Source organism: Apteryx rowi, unplaced genomic scaffold (assembly GCF_003343035.1).
Source record: "Apteryx rowi isolate R43461 unplaced genomic scaffold, aptRow1 scaffold_13, whole genome shotgun sequence".
Classification (NCBI taxonomy): Eukaryota; Metazoa; Chordata; class Aves; order Apterygiformes; family Apterygidae; genus Apteryx; species Apteryx rowi.
The window spans coordinates 3,111,006-3,130,195 of record NW_020447530.1 but is presented as its reverse complement, the minus strand read 5'-3'; the positions used below and the strand labels follow the sequence as shown (position 1 = coordinate 3,130,195).

General features: G+C 36.6%; 1 protein-coding gene across 2 annotated transcripts in view; it reads right to left on the bottom strand.

Moving 5' to 3' along the window:
- The window catches only part of KLHDC1 (kelch domain containing 1), a 31,629-nt gene that overhangs the window by 11,808 nt on the left and 631 nt on the right, over positions 1-19,190 (bottom strand). Inside the window, exons 2-8 of one of the 2 annotated variants that reach the window (XM_026056162.1) lie at positions 15,303-15,373; positions 12,562-12,679; positions 11,482-11,600; positions 9,654-9,732; positions 8,673-8,756; positions 6,773-6,856; positions 475-533 (exon numbers count right to left, since the gene is read on the bottom strand). In XM_026056162.1, coding sequence (XP_025911947.1) covers positions 475-533; positions 6,773-6,856; positions 8,673-8,756; positions 9,654-9,732; positions 11,482-11,600; positions 12,562-12,679; positions 15,303-15,373 — 614 coding nt within the window. The remainder of the gene's footprint in view (positions 1-474; positions 534-6,772; positions 6,857-8,672; positions 8,757-9,653; positions 9,733-11,481; positions 11,601-12,561; positions 12,680-15,302; positions 15,374-19,190) is intronic. The other variant, XM_026056163.1, reaches the window with a different exon arrangement.

Here is a 19,190-nt window from a genome sequence, read left to right as displayed (position 1 = left end):
GCAAAAAGTACATCTTAGGAAGTACATTAATACCTGACTTTGTTTAAAATGGAAATAACTAGATATTATTCTTTGATAAAAAATGTTTAGAAAGCATATATTGAGAAAAATAAAAGCGATCTTTCTCTATTCTGGACTATAAAAAGTCAAATAATAGATAGTACAAACAGTATTCAAAAAGACATCAAAACTAAAATTCCATATGGATAAAGGTACCCATCTTGAAAATGTGGATGTTAAATCACTACATGCTGTGCTTAAAATAGCATCAACAATGCTTTGGTGCAGAACAGAAAGAGCTTTGTAGCCACTACCAAATTAAATTAAATTGAAATCACAATGTAATAGCTGTTGAAATAGTCCCCCAAACTCCCATTCTCCTCTTGGAGAAGCTACAAAATTAGCACTGGAACTATTTAACAATATGTTTCAATCTGCTACATTCAACTTTAAGTGTTATAGAGAGAAACCTACCTTCCAGACCAAGTCCAAGTGTCTAAATTCAGGCAGTGCAAATCATTCATTCTAGTTTGCTAAAACAAATAAATAGATAAAAACACAGTTTTGTTATATTAAGCAAATAGTGAGCAAAGTATTTTAGCGAGACCTTCCTAGGACAGAATATTTAAGCAATATTATTTTAAAGAAAATTTACCCCTATGCCTTTGTCCTGCGTGGCAGGTGAAAAGTATTTCCTCTCTTCTATAAAGACAGACAACTCTCTGAAAATAACCTGTCAGGAATATTTCCAGTAATGCAATGGCAGCATGGAGCCAATTCTATTTTTCTAATAGTGGTTTAATAGTCAAGAACTATGTGATATTCAGTTCTTGCAATGGTAATTTAATTCTCATCCACAGAACTTGTGGTGGATAATTGCAGAAGGATATTCTGCAGGTAGTTTAACTCACTATTTTTCTTTGCATTCTGATCAGATCTATGCATCTTCCTGCCTGGTCACTCATGCCTTGAGATGTTTTGGTATGTACTGTACTTTGTACACGACATCCCACAAAAAGTTCATCACATCTGTGTTCTTCTCTTTTCAGGATTTCAAGCCCTTACACAATGTTACTAGTAGAAACGACAAGGTTTTATGACCCTTTAGCATTTGCCATGAAAATAATAAAATTTATCAGTAACAACAATGGAAAATCAATACACTTGCATATCTATGTGTGTTTTGAAATTAAGAAATTAATTGCCTTGGAAACATAAATGCGTGTGTGTGTGGGAGGCGAAGAATATAAGCAAGAATTTCTTTGCTTTAGAACGCAGTAACATTTTCAATGACTCAATACACTTGACTGACTTTTGTGATTCCCCTAGGTACTACAAACCAGTATCTGAGAAGCAGGGAAATATATCTTGCCTTACCTTACAATTTCTTTTCTCCTAGAATAGTCCATAGATCTATTAGAATGAGCCTTTCTCCAGCTTGCAGATCCTTCGAGGCAGAAACTAGACTTGTCATTTAAGTCAGGATAGGAGTAGTTTCACCCCTGAGAAACCCAGCCAGTTAGTGAGTCTGAGAGACTTCCAACGCTGCTCATCAGAGCTATGGAAAGTCTCTCAGGGTATTTCAGGAAACAGCAAGGTTTTCAGGATGTCTGTGGCCTCCTCTGATGTGCTAGCCCTTTTCTGTCCTAGGGAATATAATGTTAACTAGCATTTTGTAAAAAGCCTTCGGAGAAGCCAATAGGCTAAAGGAAAGCAGCCTCTAAGTGCTTTTATGTATTGCCTGAGAAACTTCATCCCATCGAGAGGGTGAATACAACAATAAAAGGCGATCCAGCTGACAGCTAGTGGAACAGATCTGTCTTCTACGACAAGTCTATCCAATTTCCTGCCCCTTCATATGACTTTGAAGGAGATGAGGAACAAATTAGACAAGCAGAAAGCAAAATGCGATTACTGAGTATTTTCTGCTCTACACAGCTAGTCACTTGGGGGTAGGGTAGGAAAAAACATCCTCTTGGTCTCCAGAACTGGAAATATTTAATCTTGGATATAACAATATGGATTCCAATATAATCTTGGAATAACACAGTCTGACACAGAGGACATCTATTAATGAAGGGAAGAAAGTAAGCTGCTGTTATGCTGAAAATTAAGGTTTCAAGAAGAATTTGTTCAAGACCTCCTAGTTGACTTTCCTCTCTTTAAAAACTAGGCATTAGGCAGAAGACAGAGTAGATCTTTTGACTTCATGTTCCCTGGGAAATCAATGTATTATCATCTTCATATTCTAATATTTCAAGAGACTGACAGATGCATAATTATATCAACCTCATTTTGAATCTGAAATACACCATCCATTGGACATTTGTGTCTAAGACTCAATCTTTTAACACAGATTAATGAATCAAAATGTCTTTCTACCCAACCCTTAATAGGGAAACTGTAAAACACATGGTCAGTTTATAGAATCCTCACATGCAACATGCAAAGTTTTCTTGCAATTTTTTCTACATTTCTAAATGCTACCTACTATATTTCAGCACTTAGCTGATAATCCTAAAGTGATTCTTAACTGGCTTAACAGCACCAAGCCTTATAAGAGGGTTTGCATTTCCCTTTGAGCTACAAGAAGTCCTTACGCTCCTTCCACATTTATCTATAGCTTGTTCATTTATTGGCAGCCTAGCGAACATTAACCAGGATCTGCTTTGTCTCAGGACTAGCTTTCTAGCATGATGAAAGGCATTAAAGGGTGATGAGACATATTTACAGCTCACTGCTGTTACAGTAAACTCTATGCAGCTCTCCATGCTGAGATTTACAATCAAATAGCTATTACAATTCAAATCTTTGTAAAAGATAGACTGCAGTTCAATGTATCTTCTGATCTTCTGTGACAGAAAGGATAACAGGAAATATAAACATGCATACATTAAGGCATCAGATATGCAAAGAGCTGCTGGAGAGACTTTATTACTTTATCATTCTTTACATGAAAACTTTCCACTTAAATCAGACATGAGACTTGCATCAACTTTCAGACTAATTTTCCTTCCTTCCCACTTCCTCCCATTTCTGTTTTTCAGGGGCTTACCTGGAGGAACAGAGTCCACATAACACTTCTGAGCCTGTTTTCAAATGATTCCTGGTACAATTGATTTTGATCATCATCTTCTTCTTCTACCAGCTCTAGCTCCAAGTTTGGAAAAAGGTGCCCTTTCCTCCCAGAAAGATGAATAGGAGAAGCCTCATGACACTTCCTGGCCCTTTCTGGTTCCTTGCAGAGCCTTTTCCCTGGGAAGATTTGTATTATGGTGAACTAGAAGGAGAAGGAGGAGCAGAGCAACTCCATACTTGCTCCTTAATTTATGGAGAAAAGCAAGACTTCATCCTTTGGGGAGGAGTTACTCCTGTTGCCAGGAAATGTAGTCTTTCTGACGTCTTTACCTTTCCTTTCATGATTTATATTAACTCCTCAAACCCTACTGCATGTTCCCTAACCTTAATGAATCTCCTTCCATTTATTTCTAGGACAGAAAGTGAATCAATAATAGGGTATCACTAAAGGGAAAACTACACTTGCTGCTCTCCTGCAAAATTAAGCATAGCTTTCCAAAATTTCACTCTTTTCTGATGTTCTCAAGTGGTTTCACTGAAATTTAGCAAATGGTTATTAAGGATGCAGATGCTACCTGAGGAAGAGAAAAACCTTTTAAGATCATAGCCTTCTTGTATTCCTGAATCCTGTAGTTAATGGGACAGAATTAAATAGAAGCAAGAGAGCTTAGGACATATCAAATCATGCAACAGCACAGTTGAAAAAAATCACAGGTGAGCTCCAGTTTACTAATATATTCACTCCAGGTAGCAGAGGCTGTGTGGAAACCATAGCTTGGGTTACAGAGCAGTTCAGTTGCAATAGGCATGGTGCAGCAACCCTAATTAGCTTGAACACAACACACAATGCTGTTCTGTTTCTGGTGTGAAGACCTCTGCACCACACAGACATAGTCCTTGCTAACAGAAAGCCAGACGGAGCAAGGCTTTGAAGGCTGCAAAAGTGGTCAGAAATAGTAGGCCGGAAGGTCCTGAGCTGCACGTTTACTTCTTCACATCTAGCTTTCTCTCCCTCTCGATCTGCAGGCTTGCTAAATGAGAGGCAGCGTACAGGTCAGCTGTGGTTAGCAGAGTTCATTTATATAGCAGATAGGCACAGAAAGCCTATAGCACAGGCATGGGAATCACTTAGCCCGGCATGGCAAACCCTGACACACAGGATTCTGGCAAGACAAGACACTTTTCCAACTTTTTAATACTCTTTTATTTCCTTAGTCATTTGCAAGTCAAGTTTGTCCAAACCTACAGCTCTGGAAGCTACTGTGTGCAGTTCTCTCAGTCAGAAGTGGGGTTTTAGCAACACTTTCACAGATCATGAGCCTGTATGAAAGGCCACATAACACATCATATAGAATGGTAAGAATAAACAGGACCAGGTTTGGCTATTTTCTTTTCTGATTGTTCTGAAAAAGTACTTAGGTAAAAACTTCCCTGCAGCTGTGGGAGGCAATTCAAATTGAATAACTGGCTGGATATTTGATTGTGTGGCCATTCTCAACCTGCCTTGATCAGTATGTCTGGTTTCTGTCTGAGCAAGCAGGAGTAAGCCATTTTGTAACAGAACTGTAGACTTTTCCCGAGAAGAACACTGCATTAGAGTGCAGTTTTTACAGCATGAGAGGGGGACTTGAGATAGGGAAGAAAGTACAATGCTAAGCAATGTTTAATTGCAAGTACTTGAGAACACAAAGTAACCTACACTAGGTTATAGCAGCTTTCTAAGATGAAGTTGGCATATGTTCACGGTGGGACATTTTCCAAATAAGTTACTTCCTTTTCTTTCATATAACGAAACGATAGAAGTATAGCACTGAGTGCTTTCAGAAGCTTCTTCATTGTTATTTTTCATAGCAGTAGAGACAGAAAGCATCAAGTCTCATCCTCTACCTAAATATCATTAAAGGCTCTAAATTAGTTCTAGGTAAAAAGAGATAAAATCTTAACTTAAAAAACATGGAAGAGTATATACAGTAACTTAAATTAGGAGGTTTTTTACTTGCCTTACAGAATCTCAGTTCCTCACATTCCTGATAAATTCCAGCTCATACAGAGGTATATGAAAATATTATCTTACCTATATATTTTTGCAATAGTTTTAAAAAGAGTTGGTACATATACCAACCCATCAAGAACCTATCTTAACAAAAAAATTTATTAAAGCCAGCTCCACCTATCATTTATAAAGACTGTCTAGTACTATCTCTATTTTCAGTCATAAGACAGGTATACCTTTTTTGTATTCAGTTGCTGCCTCAAACTTAAATTTTTACATTTATTTAATGTTTCAGGAAGGAAGAACTACTTATGAGAACAGGGAAAAAATCTCCTCTGACCAGTGCTAAAAAATTAAATAGGTAGTTTGCTGAGAGGTTTTCCTATCTTCTTGCTTCCCAGCAGTAGCCTCGAGTTTTTTAGGAAATCATCCTTGCCACAGATAAAGGGGTGATGATGCAAGAGGACTGTTAGTGTTTTTTTCTTTTTCTTTTTTTAAGTTAAGAAGGGCAAGGAAAGTAAGAAATTTAAGAGTTAAGATTACATAGAAAGAATCTAGCCTTGTTCTAACTGACTGCATCCTAAACAGCTCTTACACTGCCTTTGACAATACAGTATTTAAGACTCAATACAGTATTTAAGTGTATTAAATGATACGGTCTTGGACCAACTACACATACAAGCCTTATGCTTGTGGTAAAGAGCTGATACTGGGTGCACAGATTAGCGCTGTCAACAGCAATCTTTATGGAATGCTTCATATGTTCTGTATCGAGGGCACTGAGCATGTTGAAAGTAAAGACAGACTGTGAACTTGGCATTCAGAGAGCAGATGAGAGGCTTAACAGGACAGAAATGACCTGTGCCTGCAGCAACCTGTGCTATCAAAATAACATGCTGCAGCATCCTGTACTGGCTTGAATGTATGGAGACTGATAGCTTTGTATCCAGACGTTACGGTCACATGCTGTTTTTCCAGAGGACCATACTTCAGTCACTTATATGCCAAAGATGACAAAATTTTAGATCATAGCCAACTGAAACCTGGTATTTCCTACCTTTCAGAACTTCATTTTGCAATTCTAACATGCTTGCAAACATAAAATACTGTATCCAAACAGCTATTCTGAATTTCAGTTCCCAGAAGGTAAACATCAGGATATCAGAGGTGTGTAGGTGAGAAATTACTGTTCTTATACATTTCCTCTTTCTTTAAAAAAAAGCACAAGGTAAAATCCTAGTTATATTTACTACTTGCTAGCATTTCATTAAGTGGAACGAAAAAGAAGTTTGATATATAAATCTGTTAAGCTGTAGCAAGCACAGAATGCTAGCATCCCATCGTTTACTAAAACCTGATCTATCATCAGGCTTGCTTTTGCTCCACTCTCAAAGAAGTATCTCAAACAGAGCTTATGCACAGTTCAATCATTTTTGTCAATTTATAAACATTTTACAAATAGCCTCCTCCCATGTGGTCATCTGTTTTTTCCTTTTTGGAGCAATGCATGCTTCACTAATAGAGAGAAAAAGAAACTCTTCTTTTCATAAGGTATAAGCATCCTGGACTCACCACCCTTAAACATACAGGTTGTGGTCAAAGACACTTGAGCTTTTTCTCTACTGCAAAAATAAATTGCTACGAAAAAATAACTGCCAAGAAAATATTACTGCCAATAAAATGTCTTAATTAAACACTAACCAGCACTCGTCCTCCAAAGATGTAACCTTTATTTCCCAGCACAGCACATGTATGAGCTGCTCGAGGCTGAGGTGGATCTCCACCCTGAAAGAACCAACATAAGATACTTCAGAATATCACCAAAGTGTCAGCCAAGGACTAACAGCAAGTCAGTAACAGAGATTGCAAAAGTAAGGCCAACATGTATCATTATGTCAACAGAACTACAATTTTAAAAGGAAAGAATTTGTAGATGTGTCTAAGACCCCACTGACATTAGATGATATGCATAATTGCCAAAGATAGCTTTAACTCAGTTCCCTCATTTGCTAATGCTTAATGTATTCCCCCTTGGTCTGATTTATTAATGCTTTATTCAAGTGAAATCTATTAATTTCTCCTTAACTCCCAAGCATAAAGTTACAATAACACATCAGTTACTGTTGATATGTCCTGTTCAGCTTGATTTTTCCAAGGTGCAAACTGGTATTAAAGTTTCCTAATGAATTCTTATGTAAGCTCACCAGCATTGTATGAGGCTCTGCAGTACACTATCATATTAATTTTAATAAATAGAAATGTGTGCATTACCATTTTACTGGAAAACCTCTGGGAACACATGCTCCTTTGGAAGATTATTAAAATAAAATAATTTATTTGCTGAAGAATACCGGTTCTGTTTATTTTAACAATTAGCATGATCACAAGAAATTTTTTTAGATTTTTCAGCATTAACCTTTGAAAGGAATATAGCAACTGCATACACGCAACACTCAAAGAACGAGTGCACAACCCCCTCATACTGAACACGTATCTTTACTTCACAAATAAATAAAGGCTGAAGGCCTAAACTAACAATAGAAAAAAAGAGTTAGGTATCTTCCTCCCTTGCTCTCTGAATCTGCAAAAGCTGAATGGTGAACCAACACAGGCTAGACTTCGAGACAACATGATTTTTTAGTCCAGTGTACTGTCATTCACACTGATCTATCAGATTTTTGAAAAAGGAAAAAAGAAGGAAGAAATCCCCCAGTCAGACCATAATCTCTCATACAGTCAACTTGCAGCTATCTGTAATAGTTTATCCTGTTTGCAGATTAATTTTACACAGAGAGAGCCAACGAAATGACTTCACGGCAATCAATTCAGATAGACAGGGTTCATTAACCTCAGCCTACCATTAAAACAACTCATGTTTCTGCAACATGCTCCCCGAAGACCATGTTTCCAGAAGGCCTTCGCTAAGGGTGATGAATCATGAATACAGAGCTAGCCTGGATTAATGGCTATGGTCCAGCTAAGAAACTTTCCAGACTCAGAGCCATGGGAAGGCGGTACAAGGATACCCAAACAGTTCTGCACAATCAAATCTGCAGGACCCAGGCTTGCTTTGTAGGGAGCCTCTGCACACTGTTCCTCAGCACCCCTCTGGTATTCCTATTAAACTGATTTTCCATTTTCTGGAGTATTTTCATGCCCAGTGATTCTTCTTTCCAATAAGGGAGCACTGACAGTAATTTTATATCGCCAACAGTTGTTTTAAAGCTTGAATATGAAGCTTTATCTCCTAGTACCTTTTGTCATGATGAGCTATTTAATACTGTATCATCTTCTCATCTATACAGATTTCTAATACCTGTCTGAAACTTGCTATATTTTTTACTTCAAAACCACCTTACAGCAATAAACACCAGTCTAATAACATCTTGTGTGAAAAGAATTCATCTCATCAGTTTTGAATTTGCCACATTTCAGATGCACTGAATATCCTCCTATTTAATGTTATAAACCTGAGTAATACTAAGCATATTCAATTACTTCTCCCACCATCGATTTCTGGAGCTCAGTAACTATTCAAAAGGTAGTAAAATCACAACTGTATCACAATTGTGTCACAAAACAAGACTTAAAAAACACTCACTCTAATTGCTGGTTGAGACCAAGTTTGTGTGCTTGTATCAAAAACGTGAACATCATTATGCCATCCCCAGAATATCTGTCCTTCCTAAAAGAGAAGTTACAAATTTAAAAAAATGTATTTCTTTCATCTTAAAATCTTTGTGTTTGTTAAAGGAGAAAAATCTAGGAGTGATGTATCAAAACAGAAAATAAATCAAAATACTGAGAAATAAAGCTAGCACTTTTTTTTAAGTGATTCAGAAGCTCAGGTCTAGTTGAACATCAAGAGCATGTAGGACTGTTTGGGCTGATGACACTTTTGAAAATGGGCTTTAGACTCCTAAATCAGTCAAGTAGAGTAGATAAATTCTAATTTTTATTGTAAGATACTGAGGAATAAATAGTTAGATTGTACACAGTAATGCATTTCTGTAGGTCAATATTTAACATTTATGTAAGGGTCTATACTCTCTTGAGTGAATATCTATTTCTTGTTAATTCGTGTGCACAAATACTCTGACTCTAATTAAATCAGCCTCTTTTCTAAAAATTGTAAGAATTCATTATGGGAAACAAGCTAATCCAGGCATCTTAAAGTAACGGTATTTACTCTGGATAACAAATAAAGGAAATTAACTGAAAGTATTTGTCAGTTAGACTTGTGAAGCTATGAATACCCTACTGTTACTTCAAGGAAATTGATTCTGAAATTTTGTGGGATTTTCATATTTAATTTAAAATAGTGCCTTTATATCTGCTTTAACAGCATTTTGTTTCATTGCACTCGAAGCCTAGAACTAGGTACTTGAAATATACTGGGGAAAAAAAACATCCAACAGCTGAGGCTTCAAATTTAAGTAAAAGATTAAATTTTGCATTTCTGCTGATACTACAAATAAGAGAAAAATTAGAAAGATTTTCATACCTACTGAATATAGCATAAAAGATTATGTTTTGACAATCAGAAAGGACAAGTCACTCTGAATAGTAACAACTCTCTTACCCAAAATGCATCATGGACATCAAAACAATCACTCAGTTCATTGTGCTTCCTACAGCCATAGCCACCAAAATATATTAGCCTAGAAGGACAATAAAAAAGTCTAAGTTCTAAAGCTGTTTTTTTTTTAAATAACATTCAAATGAATAAGCTGTAACAATTAATTTCAAATTTTGGGTTGCCGACTGTACTATTAATAACAAAAGCAAATAAAAAATATTTCATACAGCACACAACTACACGGAAAGCCTTACCAAGGTGAAGGTAATATCATTACACTCCTGAACATGCCTGACAGAAACCCACACAAGCAAGGAAGCAAGTTTAAGACACCTCAAAGTCCAGATACTGTATTCCTCCATCCACAAGCTTATCACAGTCTTATTTTCAGACACGAATCTCAAAATGACACATAACATACAAGACAGTGAACTCCCTATGCTTCTGCTAGAGTTCTTATCACTTTCCACTGACATTCCTGTGCTTCTGCTACATATGTTAGCCATACATATTTTTATCACAAATATTCCCAAAGTTCAGCCCACAGACTGCTTATGACCCACAAAAGCCTTTCTCTAGCTTATAAAGGGATTCTTTTAACCAAGTACTACTGAACATAAGGGTATTGTGTTGCAAGTATTGTTACACACCTCCCAGCCTAATATTCCACCCATGAAATGGCCATCCATAAGTAATGGTTCCTAAAGTTTTGTTTAACTTCAACATTTGAGGATATTTGGTATAGCTGTTAGTGATCTTGGGAGAAGGCAATTTGGGAAATGATGGTATGGTGAAGGTCATTCCAGACTGACATTCCTAGGGAAACAGAGTTACTGAAAGCATTGTGCAATATACCAAGACATCCTGATCTGCAAATTCACATCTTGTGAAATTTTATGGTTTACTTTTGAAAAGGTGCATAGCTTGTCCCCAGATACTTTGGTTAAATAAAAAGGTTATGCTAGTTGCATTCTGCCACCTGAAATGGGTGACCTTTTCATTATACTGATTACACGAGACTCTGATTAATTAACTTAGTTTTGAATAATCCTGCATTATTAGCTAAGGAGAAGCTGTTCAAATACCTGTGTTTTCATATACGTTACAGTTAAATTAGAATTACAGAATCAAGATATAGTACTGACCCATTATATTTATATAATATATATATTTATATTTTATTGTGTTCACTGCATATCATATTCTTACTTGCTTACAATAGCTTTCATATCAAATCACCCATATGTTACTTGTGACCAGATATGCCACATCAAGACACTTTCCATAGTAAATATAAAATCTAGAGTAAAACAGTTATTTTTAGCTATTTTTTTTTCTAAATATGCTCAGTAACTTTTACAACACAATTATCTAGGCTGAATTGGCCCCTTATATGATAAAGATACTCACTGAAATGTCCTTGCAATTGTCAATATTTATATGTTATTAAAAATCCTTGAAAATATATCAAATATACATTTTATTGCAGGAAATAACAAAAATTCAATGTCTTTTTACACTGATTTTTTTAACATGCGTTAAAACTAAAAACATAAGTAACATATGCATAATGACTGTAATCTAAAATCTCAAAGATTCCAGAAACATAAATTAAATTTCCCAATCCTTTCCTAAAGCAGGCTTATACTTACCATTTTTTCAGTTTACAGGTGAGAAAACTCAGGTACAAAGTTGTTAGAAGAGTTACACAAAATCACATAGCAAGTCAAGCTAAGAATTAGAGTTTCGCGAATCCCAAACCTGTGTTCTCTTCACTTTATAATACTTCCTCTCTGCAGTTAAGACATATTAAATATTCTTAATGTGTTACCTGTCCTTATACACCCAGCAGGAAAGCTTGTCACGTGGTGTAGGAGGTTGACCTTTAAAATTTGTAATTTTTTTCCACCTATAGGTTCCATTTTTTGTTCGCAAATTAACATAATACAGCTTAAAAGAAAAAAATAACATTTTCAGTATTAATGATGTTGAAGAATCAAGCACAGGTCACCAATGAGTAAGAGCAACCCACCACCCCCAGAACACCCTACTTCCTTTTAAAAAAGGAAACGACAGTGAAGTTCACAATACAGCATACAGGAAGAGCCTGATTCATCACAAAACACAGTTAAAGCAGGAGAACTAGCAGCAAGTTTCCTTCCCTCAGCTCTGTCAAACCAGTACAATAAAATCCTGCTCCTTCCAGAGTCAACCGAAGCCCCGCAAAAAACTTCTGCAAGATGAACAGCTCATTTCAATCCTATTATCTTTCAGGAGTTCTGCCTAACCTAATTAGTACATCACACCAAAATCAGTATTGTGTTTGTGAACAGAGTACTAAACTGAGATGTGATTATAGGCTTCATTTCAGTTATTTTCTAGTCTGCACTGGACTCTGACTTCATTTACACTAATTGACAAAATAGCTCATTTCCTCTACTTTGCTACTTACTAGTCTTCAGTTATTAGGGAAAGTAGCAGCTATATTTTAGCTTTAATTGTTACATGACTATATAAGAAAGGAAATCATCAAAGAGCAAGAATAAAACTTGATATACAGGAGATAAGTTTAAATTATGGCTGCAAATCTGTTTTTCAACAAAAAGAAATGCAATTAGGAAAGCACTAGTAGTTTTTAGAAATAAAAACAAGGAGTTTAAAATACTGGGTCTTACTCTGAAGCTATGGGTCAGTGAAAATTCCCAGTAAAATAAATGAAGTTAAATGTTAGAAGAAAAACTATAGTTATATGTCAGCTTAAAGTCTTTTAAAAATATACTTTTTCTACAAAACCAAAGCTTTTCCTTAAATTTCTCAGTTCAAATGTAAAGTACACCTAATAAAACAGTAAGAAGTTCAGCATTACTATTCCTTCGAATACAGTATGTTCCAAAATAAAATAATACAATACCCGATTACTGTATCCTTTATCATCAAATCCACCAAATATGTACAGCTTCCCGTTAATGCTTGCCCCACAACTTCCTGACATGGAGGTGGGTAACTCTCCTTCCATTAGGTGCATCGTCCTGCAATATAGCATATATATCAAGGCTTACAGTGCTGCTTCCAAACCTACTAAAAGTAACAAAACCAAAACAGATGTTGTAATAATTTTTGTACTTAAAGCTTTTATTGTGAAACATTTATAAAAAACAGTTGCAATGTTTTGGCCATAAACAGCACTAGAAACTACAGCTGATGTATTAAGTCAGATCCTATGGTATAACAGTACTTTCACGTGAATATTATGCATACAATTAAGAGACATCTTAATTTTTCTGAAGATGAAGCCCATATTAAAAGAGCATCGGAAGGGCTAAAAGAGGAATTATTCAAAAATTTGAAATACTATTAATGTTAACTTTAAAAAACCCTGAAAGGAGAACATGGTATTGCTGCTATTTTACAGATTGAAAACTGAGGCACAAGTAGAAATAAAGGTCAGAAGTACTTACTAATTTTGGTAACCATTATGTCATGCCTAAAACTGGATTTTGCACTGTATTTAGTATAATAAAAAGTTCCAATAGTGTCAGTTTTAGCAATGAGGGCTCTGCTCTTCTGCAATTAGTAGCAGTTTCTAACCTTTTCCTTATTAGTTTCACTTACAAACCAGTAATTTCCTGTGATACAAATTCTAACATCATGCAATCTCAAGTACTACGTAATTACATGATGAAACTGAATTTCTGCCAAACTCATGAGCCCAAGCATTAGGCCAGGACTGCACTCGGAATCATCACTCCATACCTGAAAACAGCTTTCCTAGAATCTCGAATTTCTACAGAAAATAGGGACCTACATATATCTATCTACCTGCCTCTACATCTCTCCCTCTCTCAGCCACCATGTGACTTGTTTAGGATTTGCAGCTTGTTTTCATACCTTCAAACTCTGTAGGGCTACCAGCCAAATCCCAGGCTCCCTGTGCTGGCACTCCAACTCCGTGCCCCAGCTTTGCTGCTGAATTCTCAGTTGCTTTCACCCCACGGTTTCTTGCCAAAGTTCCCTTCTCCTGCCACTCCAGTTCCTTTTTCTGAGCTCTCCACCAGTCTGACTCTGAGCTCTCCAACTGGGTCCTTAGCCAAGTCTCCCTCCTCAATTACAGTTTCTCACCCAACTTCAAAGCCTAGTTCTAGTTTTTCTTCTCTCTGCTGGTTCTAATTCTAACTTCTGGTCCCAATCAATTCCATTCATTCCCTGCTTTGATGCATCTGCATTTAGATCAGAGGGCTTCATATTGTATCACTGGTGACCACACAGAAGAAAAATACTCCTACAGCTTTCAATTTTCATGCTTGTCCTTACCCCAACCTAAAAGAACTGGAAGCAGCCAACAAAAGGAAAGGCACAAACTGTGCTCACTAACAGCTTCTCAGGGCGCTGCTTCCAAACACCTTTGTTCTGGCATCGGCACCGCCGTAGGCAGGCCTACCTTCTTTCTCTGCTCTTGTTCTCTCATTCCTGCTTGTTCCTGTGTCATGCTGTGCACTCAGTTGTACATATATGACTGTGCTGTAAAATTAATGCGATCAGGAACTGATCCAGGTTAAAAATAATCCCCCAAAAAAGAAAGGTTATATTTAACCCAGATCATTTCCCTGATGCAGTTTCCTGCATGACCATATAAACAGCTGCACCAGTACAACTGCTAAGGGCATATCAGTGGTGAAGAACAAGAAAGAAAGGGTATGAGGTTTCTTTAACTAACCATTAGACCGAAAGAAGCAGACATCAAACCACAGTCTCAGTGAGGAAACAATGTTCAAAAAGGCTAGTAAAGACGTGCTAGAACTTCATAGCTAACCATATGCAAACTGCTATTTTCAAAGGACAGTGCCTTGGCCAAATGGATGTGGAATTTCATACATACAGTAAGACACCTTCCTGATCTAGTTTTCCCTTTTTCGTCAATTTTTCCCCCTTTTCCCTCGATTTCAAATTGTTGATTTAAATATGGGGATGCAAAAAACTTTATCTAAATAGGTGGGAGACTAAAAAAAAAAGAGCTGTCACAAAACACATTTGAGCCCAAATGGCTATTACTTTACCAGACTGAGAGCAACTAGCATAACAGAAACCACTGGCAAACTCTAAAAAGGAGCATTGTTATCACTGCCCACATACAATATGTAAACACAATAAATATAAGATGCAAATATTAAATTGCTAGTGATGTGGAAGAGCAGGTTCTCATTTAGCTTAACTGATAAAAATGATTTATGTATGCAAATACACTCATAATAGTTATGAAATAACAAAAAATATATAACTGTAAATAGATCATGCACACAAGTATCTAGTGTTTAAGTATTCATTTTAACATAACAGTTACTCTAAGGAGAACGGAGCCAAAATGCATGCACAGGTATTTATGCACCTATTTTAACAACAGAGCCTTAAGCTGGCCATTTAAAACATCCTCTCAGAAAAAACAATTATACTTAAAGAATTAATGTATTTCTTAGAGTAATTTGCAGGTACATATGTCTGTTCCTAAGTCTTCATTAAACATCTGCTATTTGAACTCCAAGGAACATGAACAAGAACTCATTTATGTAACTGAAATAACTCTTTTCACCATAGCTAATTGTAACCTACATAAATAACAACTTTATATATTAATTAAATATAAATAATGCAGTTTACCATAACCCGCTATCCATTTCATAGATCCAGAGCTCATCATTAGGCAAATACACTTCATTTTCTTCAATTGACTAAATCAAAAAAAAATTGCAAATGTTAAATCAATTATGTATAATACACCATACCTTTTAAAATTAATTATCAAATCATGTTACTTAGCAACATTAAATAATCTTAAGGAGATAATTTACTAGTGCATAAGTCATATCTCAACATTATTTCTTGGATCATTAAATGTTTAAACAGTCAGCTCAGTAATGCTAATATTTTACATTTTATATTAGAAGTTAAATTTTTTTTCTCATTTTTTAAGCTACTAAAAATAGTGTGTTATGCGTTTCCTTCTATCACTGAGTTTTGTTGATTGTTAACAACATCTTTAATTACTCATTTTAAGGCATGAAGATAATAAAAATTAAATTTGGCTATTAGTAAATCAGAGGGAGGGAGAAAAATGTTTCAGTATTCAAAAAGCGATATAAATATAATACAAGAGCCAACTTGTAATAATAATAAAATAGCACAGGTAAACAGTTAAGCAGTCAGGAAACCTGTGCTATTATTACTAACAACTAACACAACAGTAGCTGTAACATGACCAATGATTAAAAAAAAAAAAAAAAAAAGAAGAAGAAATCCCTTTTCTCAAGAGACTGGCAAAGTTGCTTCCCAGATAGACAACAATCCTCCTCCATTAAAATGCTGTTACTAAGGTTTTTTTTAGTTCTGGATGTGATCACTGAGCAAATTTTGCTGTACTGTTATCCTACATAACTCCAAATACATAACATCAAAAATGAGCATCAAAATATTACTTTTGTTCTTTTTATTTTTTGGTTCTTAAAGAAAAAAAAAATTCTTAAAGGACTTTAAAGGATAAAGGATTTTTTCTAATTCTACCACCCCTTTTTATCTTCTCCAAAAACCAAGACTTTGCCAAACTCTGTGGATGGGTAAAGACCTGATAAAATAGCAGTGAAACCCAACAACTGGATAAAAAGAGAAAAGTACTCATTTTAATCATAAGGAGCTTAATTCCTGAGGCACTTCCATTAAAGGCACAGATTTCCCAATTTGTCTTACTCCAAGAACAACATGTTGCAAAATAAAATAGACCAGATTTGAAGTTCCTGAATTAAAACTCATTATTTTTCTGCTTTGGGAGATAATTTTAATTAAGAGGCATTCTAGGCATAATGGAAAAAATACACAGACAAGTGTATCTGAAAAGCATAAAAAGAACAGTTACTTGCAGTGACTGAAGGAAGGAACTTAAAAGAACACAATGTCACATACAAGAGCTTCACTATACCATAACATGAAGAAGCAGCTTAATTCTTCTGTGGAAAACAGATCTATGAGGACTCCCAAACAGAGGCCATAGAAGAAAGAAAAATGATTTTGGCAATAATGATTAGGAAGAGTAACAACCAGGGAAAAAGAAGCCTGAAAGAACACAACTGCAGAACCCAGGCTGGATAACAATAATGTCATTAGCTATTGTCTTAGCATTAGAGACAGAAAGAACTGAAACTCTGTTGGGGAATAAACAGCCAGACTCGGTAAATCAAAAAAAAAAAAAAAAAAGATTAAAAGGGAATGAGCATGAGCAAAAGAAGCTAAACACAAAAGTTAAATTTAATTCACTGATTAACAATTTAATCACTGATATTGATTACTTGCTTTTAAATGATACTTTATTATTACCTTCTCAATTTGAAAGGTGTCAACCAGGCATGCAAGTGCTACGTTTGGTACAGTTTATTTTGCCAGGTACCTTTCATAGGGTAGGTTCTGCTGTTATACACAGCTTGCTGCTTTCACAACATGCAAAAGTCTGCTAAACTGAATCTAGACATTTCAGTGCTGAGAGGCCAAGCATTTGCCTGGCAAGCTCTGAGCAAACACACTGATGCTAAGATCATGTCAGCTGGGCACCAGTCCACCATCAACATTAAAAATGTAAATTGACTGACCTCTGTAAAGTGCTATTTAAACACTAACTTAATGATTTTCATAGCACTCTACACAGGTAAAAATGTAAACTTGCTAAAAATGCATTTAGCAGTTTTATTTGCTAAACTTGACATATTCTTAGTTTTGATTGTTCCCAAACCCAGGGTTCTTCATTAGAAAGCCTTTGAAAATAATGCACTCGTCAATCCAGTCTTAGTTTCCAAAGACCAAAGCATAAAAGATTACCAAATATTTCCAATTATTTAGATATTGCATAGTTCTACAGAGTATTATGGAGTGTAAGGCCAGAAAGGAACACTACATCTTCCTGTACATCACAGATCATTCACATTAATTTAAATATGCTTACTCTAGAAGTGGTTAACTCCTTGACACTACAGAAAGTGTTCTGAAATCTTTGCATAACTGGCAGTCACAAAAAACATATTGCCTACCCATGACATCCAAAGGGAACAAAAGCTCTGGGAACGGTTTACAGGATGCGGCTCCTGGGAGTCCTACAACTTCATTAGTTTGGGATCAGGCAAGAACGGGCATGCAGCTAGGCATGCAGTAGGCTGGAGTAGGCACGCCAGGGTAACCCAGCAAGTCAAACCATGTGGCTTTGCTTCCTACCACAGTCGAGGGTTTGTATTTCAACTATTTGTATTTGTTTGCATTTTCAGTATTTCAGTAGTCACCAGCAGCCCTTGTGGCAACACAACCTTTTTCCAGTTGAATGAATCAAGCTCAGGAATAGGGTAACTCTTTTCAAGTGCCACAAGTTGTCAGCTCTATCCCATCTTTTGAGTCCAATGTTTTTGGTTAAAAAAAAACAAAAAAAACAAAACACACACACATTCTGATTCCCAGAAACTAAATTATAATGTGCTTCAGGAGATGAGACAGCCAGGCCCTCAGCACCTGAGAGCCCTAGAAAGGCACAGCTTTCCAAAGACTCCAGATCAGAAACACTCATCAAGTCCATCCCTCTGCCATTTTAGGCACTATTTTATTTTAGGCTATTTTTAAATTAAAATCCAGGACTCCCCATCTAACCCTTCTGTATTCAAGCAAGGAACTCTCTTTCCCCCCCCCCCAACATTTTGCACATATGAAAGCTTACCTTAGCCCCTGAAAAACATAGATACAAAATATTGAAAATGTTCCCAGCAACATGTTTTCAACCTGAGCAAGACCAGGAATAATACAAAGCATAGCTACATACTTTTACTTTCACATTTTAGGGCCAATGTGCATAGACTGAGGAGAGAATGTACTGGCTGCGGATATTGGATAGTATCATTAATAGATCCCTTTCAGATTGAATTCATCCAGAGCTAAGAGTCACAAGGATTTATTTATACCAGAACTGTCAGTGGTCCTTTGATGGAGAAAAGCAGATGTGTTCTCGTCTACCATGAGCACATCTTAGAAATGACAGAACTGCTTTGAGGGAGGAAACATGCTGTCTAACAAAAAAAAATACTAAGAATAACTAAAAAATGCAGGGAATCAGAAGCAAGAACGTGAATGACACAAAAAGATTATGGAAAAAAATACAGCCCAGCATTATAGCTGTCACCCCCACAAAGGGAGGGAGACAAGGGAAATATTCAGCCCAGAGCACGTACGAAGTGCATATTCGTAGGACAGAGGAAGCGAGCCGGCTCCACGAACCCTTCCCGAACACGCGCTGCATAAAGCAGGGAGCGGAAAACGGTGCAGCACGCAGCTAAACAAGGGGGCACCATTTCTGCCGGTTTCGGGAACTAATCCTCAGAGACGAGGATAAGCGCCCGGAGGGGCCGGAGACCCTGGGGGGGGGGGGGGGGGGGGGCGGCCCTGCCCTGCACAAAGGGGCCCTTGTGGGGGTCCCCAAAGCCTCAACCCGCGCGCGCCGCCGCCGCCGTTTAAAGCGCCCGCCCCTCC